The sequence below is a fragment of the Ixodes scapularis genome, unplaced genomic scaffold, assembly GCF_016920785.2.
Source record: "Ixodes scapularis isolate PalLabHiFi unplaced genomic scaffold, ASM1692078v2 PGA_scaffold0__279_contigs__length_252992795, whole genome shotgun sequence".
Lineage (NCBI taxonomy): Eukaryota > Metazoa > Arthropoda > Arachnida > Ixodida > Ixodidae > Ixodes > Ixodes scapularis.
This window is the reverse complement of record NW_024609835.1, coordinates 3481498-3501000: the sequence shown is the minus strand read 5'-3', so window position 1 is coordinate 3501000 and position 19503 is coordinate 3481498. Positions and strand designations below refer to the sequence as shown.

At 41.2% G+C, this 19503-nt stretch overlaps 1 protein-coding gene across 1 annotated transcript; it reads left to right on the top strand.

Moving 5' to 3' along the window:
- The first annotated feature begins 848 nt into the window (after nt 1–848).
- LOC120848724 lies at nt 849–16740 on the top strand. Its single transcript, XM_040220736.1, has 5 exons — nt 849–986; nt 3949–4112; nt 5994–6067; nt 8778–8861; nt 16559–16740. The coding sequence occupies exons 1-5, from the start codon at nt 849–851 to the stop codon at nt 16738–16740; spliced, it is 642 nt and encodes a 213-aa protein (XP_040076670.1).
- The last annotated feature ends 2763 nt before the right edge of the window (nt 16741–19503 follow it).

Genomic DNA, 19503 nt, shown 5'->3' with positions numbered 1-19503 from the left:
ACGCCGGGTTTCAAGAATCTGCTTCGTCGAACAACTCCGATCAAGCACGAGTACACTGCACCCATGGTGCAGTGTACTAGATCCACAGCTATTTTATGGCAGCCTGCCGTCATTGCGCTTTCCGCCATATTACTATGATGCCTAGAGATAATATAACTCTACCAAAAAGATGGCCGACCTTGGCCGCATTCCCGTTCATAGGCGGAGCTGGTCAAACGCGATACAGCAAACAGACATAGAGATCAGTGCTGCAGACAGACGGCGTCAGCTTTTCGCTGTCATGTAGGTACTAATGCTAACTCACTACTAACGCCGTTAAAGCTGTTATTTTTGTATTAATAACAGGAAATTCAAAGTTTTCCGAAACTTCTTTTATACAAACAATTGAAAAGTTTAAACGGCTTCCAGTATGGGTTGTTAACCCCAACACGTGTATCAGTTCGATTCTTCGGAGCAGTTGGTTCCCTAAAACGAAATGAAATATATATCACATGGCTGGCTCTATATTGGCGTTAGCTTGAACTTACTATATTCAGCTTACATGTGTAGATGTGCTTAGCAATTCTATAATACCTTTATCATGCGTATTTATATGTGTTAATTAGTTACAAGTTGTACCAGTGATTCGACTGTACTGCTGTTACTTTATATAATGTCCTGTCTTTATTTTTGTTTAAGTAAAAATATCTTTATTCTTAAGTAATAAAAAACAAAAAACACACAACTTGAATTCTATCACAGGTGGGTTCTACGTGGGTAGTGACGCAAGTCAAGGATTTGACTTCAAGTGTTATAACGCTGTTGAACCTAACGCTAGCAACAGTCTAGCTGACACTGATCGCCTTACAATGAAAAGATGTATCAGAGTAGCGCTAGCTGTTCTCTGCGTTATCACTTCATGTAACGCCGGAAGACAATGTAACTGTCATCCAGAAGAAATTCTAGAAACCATATCGGAAGTTTTGGATTATCGAGACGCATGGCCTGTAAGTAATATTCACGTGAAATTGAAACTCTTGTTCTCGTACTCAGTGCGATGTCATTCAGTATAGTAAATTATTCAGAAAGGCACGTTTCGAAATTATTTCAGAGACACGCTAATGTGAGGCCCGACATACCTACTACAAGTTGCTTATTATAGCGTAATTTAGGAGGGCACTTATACCGTGTAAGAAATAATAAATCTAGATAGATAAATATTATTTACGTGTAATTTACCCATCGTAACAATATGCACCTTAGATGGAAGTAAAAACCGTGCCACCACTGTCAGTTTGGCCATAGCTACATAACGCTAGTCACATTAAATTTTAAATTATTGTTTTTTTTTACGGCGCAATGCATTATCCCGCAGATAATCAAAGTATTTGTAATTTTATATATGTTATGTCGGTGTATACAACTCCTAATCAGCATTATAAATCAATACACAACATTTAATGGATATTGACAAAAGATATTCATTATATATTTATTTGTTTACGTATTGAATCCTTTGTTTATTTCAAATAAACATATTTTATAAGACCCTCCATAAGCCAGTAGGTTTCTATGTAGAATGCGGCCCTTGCTGTTAGCTGTTTAGACTTAATAAAACTAAGGAGCATTTACGTGGGAACTAGCACTGAAGTCAGACGCGAACTCCTCGTTTTTCTGTTATAATGTCTTTATATATTACAAAAAGGCACACGTCATTCATATTTAAAAAGAATTAAAAAAAACGTATTACTCCCTTTTATGACACTTGAAAAGAGTGAGTTCACGTGTTATTGTGTTGATTGTGCCGCCTAATCTACTTATTCGTTTGTGTCGAAGAAATAGATGAAGGTCATAAGTTGCGTGCATTGTTAACTTTATGTTATGCTTCAGGAGAGTCTAGAAACAGAACGCATGAAACAGATGTAACATCGAAATTGATATACTCGGGCGTTATTTATACTTAGTGGTGCCCGTTCCAATTGCTGAGAGCGGAAGTCTTGAGATGAGGTCACACACAAGAGATTTCAAATATGACGATTGTCACGGGGGTTGAACAAAAGCTACGATGCGGTGGCGGCCTCGCCGTGTGCTCTCCTTCTATGCTCAGCTTCACCTTCCGATGCAGCGGATTGTAGGAACGACCGGGGTCATTCCAATGCTGTGCGAGTGCCACGCGATCATCAGGAAGATCGCAGCCACGTGAGGCGCTTAGTCACCTAACAAATTCACAGCAGTGAATTGGCTCGGATGCCTTGACGTATCCGCGGCGGTTCATCGTGAGGTGAAACGTATTATAGACGTTTCTTTGCCTTACATGCTACTCGCCATAGGTTTTCTCCCTGGTGTGTGATATCGGCTCGAGATGTCGGCTCCCTGTAATTGAATCCGCACGTAACGAACAGAAATGAAAACACGATTAAAATTATTTTTTTACGACTGAATGTATCCTACCTTGTTTAGCATTATGCTCCACGCTGTGTGTAAATCAATAACTACAGGTCAAAGCTCTATGCGCCTGCCCGTAAATATTTTCCAGGATACAAGCTTTCTTGTATTTCAATGAGTAGTTCAGTGAACGTAGTGGGCACGCAGTACCTTCGTATAGCTTCTCGATATGCTGTAAAAATCCGGGATTTAAAATATTGTGTGTGTGTGTGTGTGTTTTTTCTAAATCATTTAATGTTATTCTTACGTGTGAATGGCAGTGCTATACGTCAAGGACATCATTTTAAACATCACTTTAAATAGACGAGAATGTTCCCCGAACTTACGAGAATGCCAACTTGAAAGAATAAATAAAAGGACATTCCGCTGGCTGGAATCGAACCTAGATTTTCCGCTTGAAGTCCAGCGCGCTAGCCATTCGGCCACGTACGCGCTCGCTCGTCCACGCGCGTGGCAATATTCCTTTGCCCCTGATTAAAGCAGATTCCACAATATTTCAGCGTCAGTTCCAGGGAAATAATTGAAGAAAGTAAGTTTATCAAGACGAGTCTCAATTCAAGCAAGGGGAAAACACATATCTTATTTCCTTTTAAGCGTTATTGGAATTAGACAGATCGGCCGCCCTACACGGTCAAAAGTGTAAACTTTGACTCAAAATTAACAATTTGTTTATCGGAGAACCGCTTTTCAATCTTAGAGGAAGTACGCTGGACGGTGGAGGCTTAACGTGCGAGTTTGTGGTTCAAAGCAGAACTGAAAAGCGCGAAAAACACGACGACACAAGTACAAAACTTGCTAAGAAATTTAAGACGGAATATACCAGAATTGTAATTCAGCTTCCATATTTGTCTCTTTTGTGCGTCTTTTTGTTGTGTTCTCAGTTTTTCGTGTTGTGGGTTTCCTACCTAGAGAGAATGTTCTGAGCGAGACTAAGGGAATTAAGGGTGACTATTTTCCGAGTTTCACTGGTTTCAACTAGGGCTAGTGATAAGTTAGACAAGCATATGCTTAAAGGCAATTAGAATAATAAAAGAAACCAAAAGATTAGAGGCAATTAACGGGTGCATAATATGCCAGTGAATGAGTGCAACGTGGATATCCGTAACCAGAATCTACAAAAAGGAAATGTTAAGTATTCATTTTGCATTATACATTGCGGTGCCTACTGTAGAAAAAGCTGCTCGATGCTAGTTTTACCTAATTTAGAACGCTTCTGTTAAGTTTTGACTTCATTCTTGAATCTGTCGGGAAAACTCAACAAAAGACGGAGATTACCTGTTTGTGCTCGGTCGGAAGATCTATAATCCTATCATGTGAACCTTCGTTTCTGCTCTGCCTGGCACGCCATCTAGGGCAATATTCTTTTGGTGCAAATGAATAATATTTGTTATATTGTTAAATATTACTCATAGTCTATGAATAATATTATTATATTGTTAAATTTTACTCGCAGTCTTATTCGTATTAAATACAACAAATCAAATGCAAGTTTAATAACTCAAACTCAACCTCTTTTTGCCGCAGTTTCTCACAAGTCCAGACACTCTGTATTTGATGCGTCTCCCATTGAATTATTTTATTGGCGCCATCCAGTGCGTCATCAGCACACTGGACAATAAAAACCCACCGGCGTTTCCAACGGTTCATCGATGGATAGAGTATATTGATCCAATTCAAGGCGAGATATGGTAATTAGATGTCGGCCTTCAGCGAAAACTCTTTCGTTCAAAGTTTGTCAGTTTTGGGTCATTCAGATGCCTTAAATTATCTGAATAGACTTAAGGTGACAAGTTGGTTATTTTTGAGGGTCTATAAACATTTAATACTTCAATTAAGTAGTAAAATCGCCTCGCACGCGATAGATGGCGCATCTAGGTGACAGTGTGTTTGATTCTGGGCGACTTTTAAGTGAGATAAACCGACCCTACTCTCTACCCGCTGTGGCGCTTGCATGTGCTAATCCTGACGGCAAATCTGCCAAAAATAATTATTGGGCCATATTAGAGACGTGCAGCTGCGATATGTTTTGTTTACAGCATTAGACGTAAATAACGTGAATTAAGATAGACAAATTTCTTTATAATAATTTTTTTTTTGCTTTGGTAAAACTTAATCTTTTCAGGGTTTCAGACACTGCACTAAAGCGATGTAGAAATATGTAAATAAGTGAAGAGAAGAATGTCAAAATTTTACAACAAATCCTTCCAGCTTCTTCATATTTCGCAAAGCACCAACATTTTTTGCAATTGAGCAGAACTATCTCATAAACAGTTTATTAATTCAGAAGTTACTCGCAGCCTAGCAGTTTTCATTCAACTTATGCATATAAATGTTTCTGGAGTACTAAGCCCTACAGGAAACTTGAAATTATTTCTGAATTCTAAAGCAAACGAAACTTCAGAAAATTTATAACAAATTGACTAAACATGTGTGTCCCTTTTGTACTTGATGTTGTAAACAATAAATACCATGATTTTAAATTTCGAACAACTCTTTGAATGAAGGAATGGGCTGAGCGAAACATTTTACAATAACTAAAATATTTCACTAGTTAAACATATTACAATCTTGGAAATTCTCGAAGTGTACTTTTTCTTGCTCGCGATAAACTAAATTTCAATGTAATTTTAAATTTTCACTTAACTCCTTTTGCTTTCATTCTTTATTTTCAACATCGAAACATTTTACTCGGTTTAGTCTGTGTCCACATAACTGCAGGGGAGGCTCCCTCACCAATTTCCCAGAAAGAAACCGCTTCACTGTCCCACTCAGTACAAATGTAAAATATTTCTGAAGCCACTCAGAGAAAGGACTATCCATCAGCGCCTATTTTTTTTTTTTAAGATTTGCGCTAATAAAAACAAAACTTCGTTTAATGCGCAATGTGACTAGAGGTAATAGGCATTGATAGGATTGTTTTGTGCGTGTGTGTGTGTTTGTGTGCTATAATCTTACAATAAACTACACTAACCATCCTTTTATACCTCGTGAGGTAATAATTATACTGAAAGTATAATTTTAATTTGAATAGATTTGTCTTCCTGAAAACCGTGAAAGGTAGACTATACGGCCTTTGCAGGTGAATTACACGGCCCGTTGGACGTAATATAAGGAAATAATCCTTACGATCAGTCGAATATATAAGTAAAATTTGTTAATTATTTTAATTGAAAAAAAAACTTTTTTTAATTAGTAACCTGCTGGGCACTATCTAAAACAACTAAATCAGTCAACTTCAAAAAGTGTTGAAGGACTTGTTAAACGCATAGATGAGCTGAAGTTCCCACTGGTGCAAGAGGCGTAACGTTGTCGGTGTGCAAACGCTAATGGAAATATTATCATTCGCGTTTTCGGACCGCCAGCATTGGTTCTGCTGCACAAGTGAAAACTTTAGCGCACACCGCGCCTATCACATTATTCATTGCTTTCTAAAAATGAGTGATTTAGTGATTTTTGATGGCGCTTAGCACGACTTTATAACCATGTGTCTATTTGAAACCAATAAAAAGCAAATTCGCTTTTTGATTTTGTGCACTGGTTATGTGCAATACCTTTTTGATGCCTTCTAGGAAAAAAAAATGGGTGACGCTGACAATGCAAAACAAAACCGCTTCAAAATTATCCTCATCATTCACAACCACTGGTAAGTTTCTGCAATAATATTCAAGCACCAAAAGTTAAATTGCAGTGACATATATCAAATTATGATCTTAAAATAACCCGTATTCTTCAATATAGTTGCCCACTGAGACATATCCTGAATATATTTCTAAATTGCAAATACTTATTATACAAACATGTTATTGGTAGTACGACGAAGAGGTTATAGAATCGAACGTTGAAGATTTAAATAAATATTTATAATACTTCAAAAGTCTTATTCACCTCCCAACAACTTTGGTTTAAAAAGTTTAAAATCTAACATTTTAAATAATTGCGTATGTTGCTATATGTTTAAAAAGTTTGCAGACAAAAATGTCCGCTGATGCTTGCAATGCAGAAAAATCAGTTTGTTTCCAGCTACGGTAGTTTCCTCTCTATATACAAACAAGTTGGCTGATTAAAATATACCCTATTGAAAATTCCATCAAGGTACGTAATTTGGGACACTGACTGCCAGTCAGCAGCCTTGGTGGAAAGAGATGGATTATCAGACGTCATCTGATGGTCCATCAGATGACGTCTGACTGCCACTGCCAAGGGAATTTCATCAACAAGGGCAGCATTTATATAAGAGTAGAGCTATAAGCACTCATAAATATCGCCAAATGCCTCAATAAAACAAAATGTTCAAAAGAAAAAAAAAAAAAAAAAAAAAAAAAAAAGCTGGTCCACTGCGCATCGAACCCGCGACCACTTGCATACAAATCGGGCATCTTAACCACCATGCTGTGTCTCCGCTTTGGAAACTTGATTTGACTATTCGATTTATACGAGATGCTTCGGCTACAAATGCAGTTAAGTTGTCAGCGTGTTATGCAAAGCACTCGTACATCACTCGCCGTACTTCAGTTCTACTCACCTGCCATCTAGAGTACTTTCGCGTCGTAGAGCGATCCTTTTGTTCGCGCGTCACCGGCCCAGTAGACCTGGTACACCTTGTCGTCTTCAACTACACCGCTAAAGTCCCTTACATCGTCGGAACTCACAACAGGCTGGGTCTTGTCGAGTAGAAATTCTACTAAAACATAAGACATTGTAGAGCCCGGGTAGGATCGACAGGTTAAAGCAAGCGGGCAAACAAAATGAGTCGAGAGCGATCGTTCATGAAAGCTCGGCGACGTCTCTATGGGCGAAGCGAAGTCGGCGAAGTGTCGTGTTCGGCGCTTCGGCGGGCTTCTGACCAACGTTGTTGGTCCGCTGCGTGTCATATCTCTAACGTCAGCGGTTTTATGGGCTCACGTCCCGAAATCGTTTTCTCGTGCATAGATTCCTTTTTGTATTCATAGATTTGACGAAATAGTGGTATCCGAACGAACTTTACGTCCTTTGAACGTACGTCTGTCTGCACGTCAAAGCTTTTTTACGTACAGTCAGAGACAATCAATGTACAGTCAGAATCGCCACCAAGACATCCTGATGGCATTTCGCGGCGGCCGACTGCCACCAGGAAACCATCAGAAAGCCGACAAGCGGAGTCTGACTGGAGTTTGACTGTCGGTCAGAGTAACTTGTTGGCCAATCAGACATGCTTGACGTACAGTCAGGCACAGTCAGCGGTCCACTAGAAAACATTGACTGCCAAACAGCGTTACATTGAAGGATTTTTCCTTCGGGTATTTAATTCAGACTCGAACGCGATGCTAACGGTTAAATCAGACATACCACACTTAATACTTCCCAACTTTGTTGCGGCAATAGAAGTAAAAAAAAACAATTAATTTCTATCTGGATGCAATATTCAATCTTCTACTTTTATATGAAAGATTTTTCTTTTATTGACTAGTCTCTACCTTGCGTTTACTATGTCTACGTTTTCACAAAAAAAATCAAAAACTGCTTTCTGATATGTCAACCGCACCCAGCATTTTTTTTCTTTATTTGTTTGGCGGGTTTTTCCGCCCATTCAAGGCAATTACTTCTTTATTTTATTATTAAATAATGTCAAGATGAAATAAACAATTTCTTGGGAACGTCGCAGAACAGTTGATTTTCGATATGCGTTTTATTATTCCTGAGAAAACTAACACTAGTACGCTAGTTTTCTATCTGTTGGCACAATGATGGAGCGTCGGGCTAAAATTCTTAGGGTCGTGAGTTGAATTCCGCTTGAAGGACTTTCAAAGCTTTGTTCCGTCTTAATTTATTCACATACCACTGCTCCTCACACGCGCATTCCTTTCGTGTAACAAAAACAAACCAAAATGTTCCCACGGGGAAGCCAAAATCATTGCTGTAGGATTTAATATCGTATTAAAAAAAACATTAAACCGCAGGGAATGCAACGTGACCTTCCACTTTTATTATACGTTTATCTATTTGTACAAATTTTAACATTTTTCTACGCACTGACCTACCCTGAAAGGAAATAAAGGAGTAGCTTTTATCTGACCGGATTTAGATTCTGGCCGCAAGTCTAGAACACATGCCACGACAGTCTGTTATTTGTTATTACGGCTTCCCTAAACAAGCAAGCAGATAATATATTTATTTATATTTTTATCACAACGTAACCAACTACGTCGTTGTCAAAAAACATCTCGCTCATCAGTCTGAGACTATTTTCATCTCGATAGTCGAGCGAACAGAAAAGCTCGTTTTTCTTGCGCTCGAGCGTGGATGAAGGCAGTCACAATTAAATTACTATTCTGCCAGCAGGTTTCCCCTAATCATCCCTACAACGTTTTTTTTAGACTTCCCGAGCTTTGGTTCCGAGTTCCCCGTGGTGTTTGCCGACTCGAAGTGCCTGATATATCGAATTTTAAGCCACAATTTCGGTATGTATCCGCAAACTCGTACAGTACATCCCTCCATACTATAAACATAATTTTGTTTTTGTAACTAAACTTTAGCAAAAAAATATATTTCTATTCCCAATTGTGGTCGGTTCTCCTCTCTGCATACCCGATCTGGAGGAATAACAGGGAGCCAGCGGTTTCAAAAACAACAATCTACATTTAATGGAACGAGGACGAGAGCGGTTAATATACTAACACTGTTTCTACCACTTGGCGATAACTGGCCGACAGTCCCTAGTGTCGCTTCTGCCTCGCCTTAAAGGGGCCCTACAATAACTCTTTTACTGGTTTTTAATTTGCACCGAACTTGAGCGCACTGAACGTAGTAACTTAATGAAACTTTTCTTTACTCAAATCTTGCTGTATTTTAAAAGTTATAGGCAAATTAAAATTACAAAAACAAGCAAAAAATAATCTCCTTCATGACGTCCTTGGTTGCTTGAGTGACCGTGAACTAGAGGAGGGGCAGTGAACTCAGCGAGCGGTCACGGCTGCAGCACTCCGTGTCGACGGCTCGAGAGGGCGCCAATTAAGCATGTTTTCGATAGGCTCGATGAAGCGGGCAGCCAAGGCGGCTCGAATTGCATTTGCTGCCTGATTATACAGTAATTCGGCATGACACTTCATTGGCCACAAACGACAACAAGCACGGGGTAACGATTAGTTCAGAACGGGAGCCACTTCACGCTGCCATATATACCGCCAAAAGGCCAAACCGCAAACCAAAGCTGCTCGCCGAAGGCCTTGGGAACGCTCGGAACCGGTCGGATCCTCCAGTCCGTATGATCGCAGCGCCGCCGCGTACATCCGGGACCTTTCTACGCTCGCCGCTTGTTGGCGCCTGATCCCACTACACCTTTCTAGCATGCGCCGCCTTTTCCGCCGCTTGGTGGCGGTCATGTCGACATGTCATTTCTTGTTTTCGTAGTTTCTAAACTGCATTTGGTTCTTTTCTAAACTAAAATAGTGAACAAAAACTACATTCATAAACAACTGAAACGGTTCGCGCCAATTATAAAGAAGCTTTTAGCGGCTCTAACCAGTAGTAAGCCCAGGACCAAAGACGTCAGATATCGCGCGCTTTCGGCACCGCGGGTCGACCCGTAGGTGGAGGAGGTTTCCGCGTCGTCCGGTTAAGATATTACGCACTGATATTTAGTTTCTCTCTCCGTGCCCGCTGACTTACCCGAACCCCGAGGGACGCAGAAACCGCAACAAAGGTAGATGATTAAATATGATTACAGGGCCCCTTTAAGTTATTTAGGCAAAGCTAGCGGCACGAGGCGCGCGAAGCCGGCTGCTTGCCTCCACCTTGAGGCCGAATAATGGCCGCGATGTTGGGGGACTAGGCAACCGTGTAGGACTGGGCCCCCACACACTATATGCATAAGATACTTGTCAGCCGATCTTTACTAAAACTGCAAATTAAGATTGGTCAACCGCCAGGGCAACACACTCCCATAGGCTAGCTGGGGCCAGGATTTGGCCTTGGCCCGAAGAGATTGGAATGGGCCCGCCCCGTGAATTCGGTCAACTGCCAGCAAGGCTTTTCACTGTATTTCCCGGGCCCCGGAATTTCAAGGAACTGCCAGGGAAGGCATTTCCTTGGCGTTCCCTGGTGTCTTGGTCCGAGCCGAATAGCGTAGGTAGGCGGACACCAACATTGAAGGTTTATTTGCGCTGCGCTGTATCTCACGAGCTCCGAAGTCCACGGAACGACCAAGCAATGCGTTTCCTTGGCGTTCCTTGTTTTCCCTTGGTACGAGCCGACCAGGGTCAGCTCACAAAAGATAAGGTCACCCGAGTAAAGCTCGTCCACTTTAGTGTGCGTCCGGAGAAAAGCTCACCAGTCTTTCGACATACCCGTAGAAAACCTCACCTTGAAATAAATTATTATTGAAGGCTAGTCTCACACTGACTATACACCGTGCAGCAAAGTTAGCGCGAAGCGAACTTTGTAGCGTGAGCTACACTGGCCGAGCTTGAGCAGTTTCTCGTGGCTGTCAAAGAGCCGCGCTTCGCAAGCGCGAGGAGCAGTGACGTCACATGGCGCACAGCTGGCGTGCCGGAGCCGCCGCGCGCGCCTCGCAGGTCTGCACATTCCAGAAGAGTGACGTCATAGCCGCGGCAGACGCACTGGTGCCGCCGCGTGCCCAGCTGTGCGCCTCCGTTGCGCAGTAGCCAAGTCTGACGCTGCACCGCAGCCGCTTGATAGCGCCTCTTATTTTGAGCGCATAAGCTTACGGTACGTATATCCTGGCATAGCCGAGCTAAGCCACCGCAATTTTTTCGCATTTTACTTAGAGAAGGGGTCAATCAGCGTTAAACGTCTATCCCATAAGCTCGCGCCCCGGTTAAGCAATTTTCACACTTCTAATAGTTTTAATAAAAACAACTAAAATGAAAAAAACAACTTCGTTTGTTTATGTTGACAGTGTCACACAGTGTACACACTTCACATCAGGTCGCTCTGCTGTAAAAAGGATTTTAAAAATACTTAAAAGTACAGTTTTTTTATTCAGGTTAGATTTATTTTATTTACATCAGACTAATATCAATGTAGCTAGAAAATATTGATTATTTATCACTACATGCCCATTTGCACACAGGAGGTTGTTTTATCAATTCTTCCGATCAGCGAAAACAGAACGGGAAAAGGAATTACTACACTATTAAAACTTTGTGTTCATGAAAACCCCGCAAAACAACATAGAATTTTGTGAACAAAACAGGTTGTATTAGATTTGTTTTAGCGATCTCATTTTCTTGCAATACAAAACTTTGCCTATCTTCGTTTTTCATCTTTTGCGTTTTAATGTGATTGCAAAAAATAAATGCGACGTAAGTGACGAACGAAGCCGGAGGCAGAAGGGTCATCGCATCGATTTGCTCCGACGACCGCTGCTTTTTGCTCGCGTTCAGTCTGATTTTAAATCCTTCTTGTCTGATGCTTTTTTTTTAATTTAAATATGCATATCCGCATATGGAAAGCATCAAATAATACCAACGGTAAATAAAAAAATGTGTTCTACTAATTTTTGAGGGAAAGGTTTGATATGAATCATCCAAGTCAAACCGATCTCATTTAAATCACACTATAAATTGTCTTGATTTTTAGTCTCTACCATGGCTTCAGCCCTGGTTCCATTTTTATGCCAACTGATTTCGCGTGAGTGTTACTATATTTAAATGTGACGAAGGCGGAATAGAGGAAATACGACATTTATCTTTATTTTCCGTTCGAATGAGGTAAGAATTGAAATCACTGTATCTTAAACAAATTGTGAAACCTGAAGGTTTAACACTGCGGTGTCGGTATACTACATAAAAGGTTATTTGATAAATAAATATCCAAAAACTACTGAAGCTGCAGCCCTCAACACTGGTTATACTCCCCCGCCCCCGCCACCCCTTCCCCCCCCCCCCCCCCCTTCCCTCCCCGGGTTCATGTTTTAGTTAGCGTTCTCGTACAATTACTTATTTTATTTTTGTAGGGCAACGCGTGACGTGTTACAGGAAGTTTTTATATTTTAAGATAAATTTTGCGAGTGAAGTGCAGGATGAGCGCATACGCATAAGGCACCCCAGCATGCTTCAGTTGAGTGATCGTATTTCAGAGAACGCTCGATTCTTAGATTCGTAGGTGAGCTGGTCTCCCCATCTGCCGAAAAACCGGTCAGCTTTCCTCTTCTCCGTATTGGACAGTTTGTGATGAGCTTTTCTTCGGTAAGCCTTTCTCGGATGGTCTTATCTTCGGTGAGCTTTTCTCCGGTGACCTTTTCTCCACCGCCCGTTTATTTCGAAGGAAATGAACCAATCGCCATCCGTCAGTGCTGCAACAAAATCACGTGAAAAAATATGCTGCTCGAAAAAAATTTGCATATCTTGCAGCGGTGGTGAACACGCGTGCTTCCTTCGCCGTTTGCGCAGACCCTGCCTTCATTGCAGACTAATGCCTTGTTCAAACTTGCGAACCGCCGGCCGGATTCGCGAGAATTCTGGTGCCGGGCGGCGAAAGCAGGCAGAATTTCCGGCGGAGAGCGAGATCGCTCTGGGACCAATTTTAAACGCCGGAAAAAAACTTTCGCTCGCCGCAAGTCAATCAGAACGCACGGGGGAAGTGGCGCTTGCTAACGTCGGATCCCCGCTGACGAGCTGGCGACGATGCCGACGAGACGCGCGCGGGCAAGGAGGAGGTTTGGGAGCTCTCGTCAGCTCTCGTCTGTTCGGGAAACTGCGAGACGCTGGCGCCGTGCACTCCGCAGACCGCAAAGGATGTGAACGGCCCGATTTCTTTTCGGCGAGCGAATCCAGTCGGAGGAAAGTGCGTATTTCGCAAGTATGAACGAGCCATTAGGCTGTGGGATCGTTCGCCGGATGACAATTCGTCTCACGTCAACTGGTAGGAGCGCTATTCTTCTCATAAGGAAACTCGTCATAGGGCAGTTCGTCACTATGACAATTCGTCAACTTATTACAGATATTTCTTATTTTTGTGGCATTTCTGATGTTTATCGGGCATAGTTCTTCCAGGTATATGCAATCACCAGGGACCCCCTTCCTTGATTTAATTATCGTTTTCTCAACGTAACAAGTTAAATTTTTACTCATTTCGAATATGCAATGTCCAATTATGTATTATCCACCACAATCTGGGAACCTCTCTATCACTAATGCAAAAACTGAATGGCAGACGTTTCGGTCACGCATACCTGGTCTGTGTCTTTCGCGCACGTGGTCGAGCTACATTGTTTTTTGTGTCGCTCATGCGCAGTTTGTGGCTGTGCCCTGCTTGCGCAGATGTCTCTCTTGTGCAGGCACAATCTGTTCTTTCGAACGTGGACAAGATACATTATTTCCGCATTGCACTGGCGCGGCATCTATCTGTGTCGCACATGCGCTGAAAAAACTTGGAGGTCAATTACAAGGAAGTCCTCGAAGTTTTATATTCCATGGTTCCAAGGTTAACCAAAATGTTTATCAACTTGAAAGAAAACGAAAGACCAAGCTCTGTAAACAGGACACCACACGGAAGCTAAACAGCAAAAACGACATAAAGCTAAACAAAATCTAGCGCGCAGGCCACAAGATCTTCAAACATTATCTTAGGTTTTTCGAAAAGTGGTCCCAGTGACGAATCGCCCTATGACGAACTGTTCTGTGATATGAATTGCCCTGCTACGAGTTGCGAGGGAACGTCTAGCCCTGCTACGAGCTACGGCCTTCCTGAAACTTGGGAGGCCAATTTTGCTATCCCAAGAGCTAAAACAACTCATAACGTTCACTGCGTATACGCAGCGGAACCAGCTGATCACAACTGCAATGACAACTAATATATAGCGCGCACAGGGAAAAATATATTAACTAATTAAGCTGTTCAACGCTATTCAGAAACTAGAGTACCTTGGTCAGCCTTTGTGAAGACAAAATAAGGATTTTGTCCATTTGAACCAGGTTGTAAACATTTACTCTTCATGTGCTAAACGCGACGCCGTAGTCCTGCTAAGCTTCTTAACTTTAAGGTCAGATCAAGTACGGTTCTTTCATCCTCACATTTTCGAGCATTTCCTCCTTGGAGACCTCGTAACATTATGCAAGAGCCCCGTGATATATTTAACGTAGATCTTGACTCTCGCAGACGGTACAATGTTTCTTAAGTTCATAAACAAGAAACTATATATCTACACGTAACGGCACAAGAAGTGAGAGGAATTGTGGAGCACAACGAGCACGTATCACGTGCCAGCAAACGTCGTCGCGTTTTACGCGGCGGCGTGGGCTTCGAGAACAGCTCTGATTGGATACATTTCGTTTCGGCACATTAATAAAACAGTAAAAAAAAAATCCGAAAACATAAAGCGACGTAATGTAGTACTCAATAAGAAATAAAAAAAAGGCTGTTTGGTGTAGTGGCTAGCATACCCTGCGGCTATTTGGAGACCCGGTGTTCAAAATCCGGTGCCAGCTAAAATTTAGTTTTTTTTTTTTTTTTTTTTTTTTTGGCTTTGTAACCTTTGTTACAATCTAAGAAGTACGGTTCCTTCATCGGCATATTTTTAGTAATGACAAAATGATGCACGAACATCAAAATCACATTGTCGGTAGTTACGTGTTAGTCAGCTCAGTGGATATCGCTTGCTAGTAGAAGCCGACCTGCAGCAGACATGCCGATAAAGGGACACGCCCGCACTGCTTTACAACACAACAAAAGAGAAAGACAAACAAATTACCGCGCAAGTACTTAGTAAACTTGCATCTCTCCGAGAGGATCGCAACTGAAAGCAGATGAGACATTTGGAGGGTCTCAATTCCAGACAAAAATAAGTTTTTCTCGTGCACAAAACAAAGGTTCGCAGAAAACAAAATATTTTATATTTGAGCGAAATTAAAAAAACCGGGTAGGCGTAGCGTAGCAGAGGAAATTATGTCAATAAACGTCGATGTCGTCAAAACAACGCAACAATAAAAGAAAACTCAAGATAAATGTACGTTTGTGTTAACAATAAACAAAAAAGCCAAGAAAAAAGACAAACAAAACGCAGCTAAATGAAATGACGCAAAGGCATAGCGGATTAAAACGAGAAATAAAATTAGAAAGATATAACAAGTTACGAGACCGTCCACCGTGGGCAGGCATTTATATTAGAACAAAACACGTGAAATAAGCTAACCCAGTAATAAAAATCAGAATTGGCACGTATTCATTGCAACTGATAATCATCGTTATTCGCGCTACAACGCAGCTTTCTTTTTTCGCACACAAGAGAAGACAGCGCTCCTACCCGCGCAAGCTGGTATAGTAATATACGAATTTAGCAAGATAAGCCAGTTTGCATATTCTAAAAGACAAAAGTAAAACATTAATAGAAAAGAATGATCTAAGCAACAAAAGTGAGACATTATTAAGAGAAATGATGTAATGCTCGGGGAAGCAGCGTCTATGGGTTGTTCCTTGACTGAGGTAGTCTAGTAACGTTAAAGCGTATATTAACTGGTGTAGATTGTAGTGTCAACTGTTTAGGTTTCAATAACACACGAGGGGTGATCAATTACGTTTGCCTTCTACGCAGTAAAATTTTTATTCAGTGATGGAATCGAAAGATAAGAAACGCAACCATGGTCACCTACAGCTTAAGAAAAGCAAGGCGTGGCTTATTATGTTCAGCCTTCGGGTCTTGTAATTTGTTATCTCCTAATGCCGCAATCTCATTGGATGCAGACCAAAAATCAGATGCTTCCACGTCACCACGCCCCTCGTTTCTTAAGTTGTCAGTGAAAACAGGTATACGCTCCCTCGATGTCTGCTTGTTTCACGACATGCACTCTTGCAGCGAACTGTAGGCTCGTAAATTGCCATTGTCTATAATGACCATCCTCGCACATGGTCATTTTCAGTGGGATGACATCGGACATCCTATGCATATTGGGCTTATTTTAAAACTTTTTGATGTCATAATCGGGCATTTGTTTCTATATTTTAATCAGCCTATTTAGACAAAAATTTTACTTGGCTGTTTTAAGGCCTCTAGTAATAAACGTAGATATCTCGTTGACGGGATTTTGTCCGGAGCAAAGACGGGCTGACCGCTGCATTACTGTGCATGGTTTGTATTAGCCCTCTATGACTTTTGGATCCGTGTTAAGCAGCAATTGGTTTGTCTTGCTTTCTTTGACAGGTGGGCGAACAGGTTGTGCTTGGTGGGTGAAAGAAAGCGCCAAAGACAACCCTCTGTGGCATTGTAGATTGATTTTCGATTTTTTCTGTAAAATAAGTTACAAAGAAATTTACAACAAAAAGGCATGTGATCATTTAACGAAGCAAGGAAAACTCAGTAACAGACTTTTGGGAAAACTTTAGTCATTGCTCGCCATAGCATAATGTGCCCCGCGGGCGTACTTTCTATGCCCCGCCGTAAACAGGAAGGTAGCATTCTTTCTATATACTTCTGTGTTTGTTTCATAGTACTCTGCTTTTTCCAAAAATATTATAGCTCTGTCTGCAGTTCCTTGAATAAGCGAACATAAATGTTTGAGTGAAATAATAAAGAACATGGCTCAAAAATCATGCTGTGTGTCAGTAGTATTTTTGTTTTCGCCGGTGCGGGTAAAAATCACTTGTTTTATACAAAGGCTTTTATAGAAAGTCAATGTTTAACTAATAGTCAACCTGTATATATTTCATATTTGGAGTTAGATATAATGTACATCATGAGTGAGGTAGCTGTAATTAGAAACAAAAGAATCAGATTGGGCGCCGCTGATATTTATACATTGAGAGGTTTTTCCCCCTTTGAGCTCCATTTGGGTTCCAAACTCATATATTTCGACTTCGGAATACATGGACGTACGCCGGCATGTATTAGCGACAGATGTATTTTCATTCACGATAATTTTGTGAGAGCGACTATAATTATTTGTTTTATAATTAGATTGGAATTTTTTTTATACGTTGCGCTAATGGCGTTGATGACAACCAATGTCACAGACACGTCCCGGCCGATCGCTGCCACGGTCAGGGTAATGAGCTCCTAGATTTCATCAGAGTACTCATGGTGAAAAATTGATACTGTGAATACATACTTATTTCTTTTATGACTCTTTTGAAAATATGTGCTCTACGAACAACTATAGTATTGACGAATTGTGGCTCTTCGTCAAGGACACTATTCATCACTGTCTGCATACCTTTGTGCCGACTCGTAGGGTTGTGTCTGGAAAACGTAACCCGTGGATTGACCGCGAAATCTTGCACTTGACTAGACAAATTAAACGATTAAAAAAGAAGTCGGCGCCTGTTGCAGACTTGAATGACAGACTGAAATTCATGATATCAAACGCAAAAGATAAATTTTTCAGCGTTACTTTGCACAACTTCCTCAAGTCATCACCAGCAAAATTTTGGAGATACCTATCGCCGAAGAAACACTCTGTCAGCTCTCTTTCCATATCTCATAGCACCGTCAGTGAACCCGGCGTAATCGCGGAATGCTTTAATGATTACTTCTCGACTGTTTTTACCATTGACAACGATGATTCCCCCTGTATGACAGATGCCGTCAGCTTTGACCCCCTGCCAGATATTAACATTTCGTACGAAGGCGTCTGATCTTATCTTCTAAACCTTGATACTAAGAAGGCTCCTGGGGTCGACGGCATTCCCAATGCTTTTTTTGTCCTCTATGCTGAGTGGTGTGCAAAGTCTTTACATGAACTTTTTGTAGAATCATTGTCCTCAGGAAAGTTGCCACATGTCTGGAAGTCAGCCAAGGTCATTCCCAATCATAAAGATGGACCTCGCCAACTAGTTAGCAATTACAGGCCAATTTCTATTTTATGTTCGTGTTCGAAGCTTATGGAACACATTATCTTTAAACACATCATAAGCCACTTGGAGTTCAACCGGTTTTTTAGTCCCAACCAACATGGCTTTCGTAAAGGTCTGTCCACCACGACCCAGCTTATTGAAACGATTCATGAATTTAGTGCCTCTCTTAACCATACCGGGCAAATTGATGTAATATTTCTTGATCTATCTAAAGCATTTGACAAGGTCTCTCACATTAAGTTGCTTGTAAAACTGCAGTCCATCTTAAGTAATGATAATATAATTAACTGGTTACGAGGCTACCTAGAATCACGATCCCAGTTTGTTGAAATTAGCGGTTCTCGATCTTCATATGCTTCGGTAATATCAGGCGTTCCGCAAGGGTCCGTCCTTGGACCTCTCTTATTCCTGATTTTCATTAATGACATTACTCGTAACATCCCTGTGAAATTACGCTTGTTTGCTGATGACGCCATATTGTACACTGAAGTCCGTGATGTAAATGACCAAGTTCAACTTAATACTTGACTTTGCAAAATTCAGGCATGGTGCTCGACCTGGCAAATGTCACTAAATCCCATAAAAAGTGTCTACATGCACATCACTCGCAAACGCAACCTCCTAACTTATCAGTACGCATTGCAGAGTCATATCTTTTCAGAAGTCTCGTCCTATAAGTACCTTGGAGTTCTAATTAGTAACGATTTACGTTGGAATGCTCATGTTAACTACATAGTGCGTAAGGCGCTGTCGAAACTGTGGTACTTGCGTCGAAATTTCAAACAAGCTAGTGTGGATATTAAACTGACCGCTTACAAGACATTTATTCGTTCTACTCTCGAATATGCTGCAATCGTATGGGATCCCTACACTGCACAAAATATTTCCTTACTTGAAAGTGTACAGAAAAGAGCACTCCGTTTTATTTTTAACAAATATGGTCGTCTTGACTCAGTCTCAGCCCTTTATGACCTTGCAGGCTTGCCTACATTGCAGCATAGACGTAAGGTGGACAGATTGAAGTTTATGTTCAGTCTAAGTTCCGGTCATGTAAACCTGGATAAAACTTTGTACATAACACCACTTGGGGTTCCTAGATATCCTTCCAGAAATCGAAATATCAGAGCCTTCGCCGAGTTCAGCTGCAGAATAGATGCTTTTAAGTACTCATTTTTTCTGCGAACGGTGAATGAGTGGAACAAGTTACCCGAGGAAATTGTTAATTCTTGCAGCTCGCCAGAATTAGTTAAACGCTTAAACAACTACCTTTAATTTTATTTTTCCACTGCTCAGTGT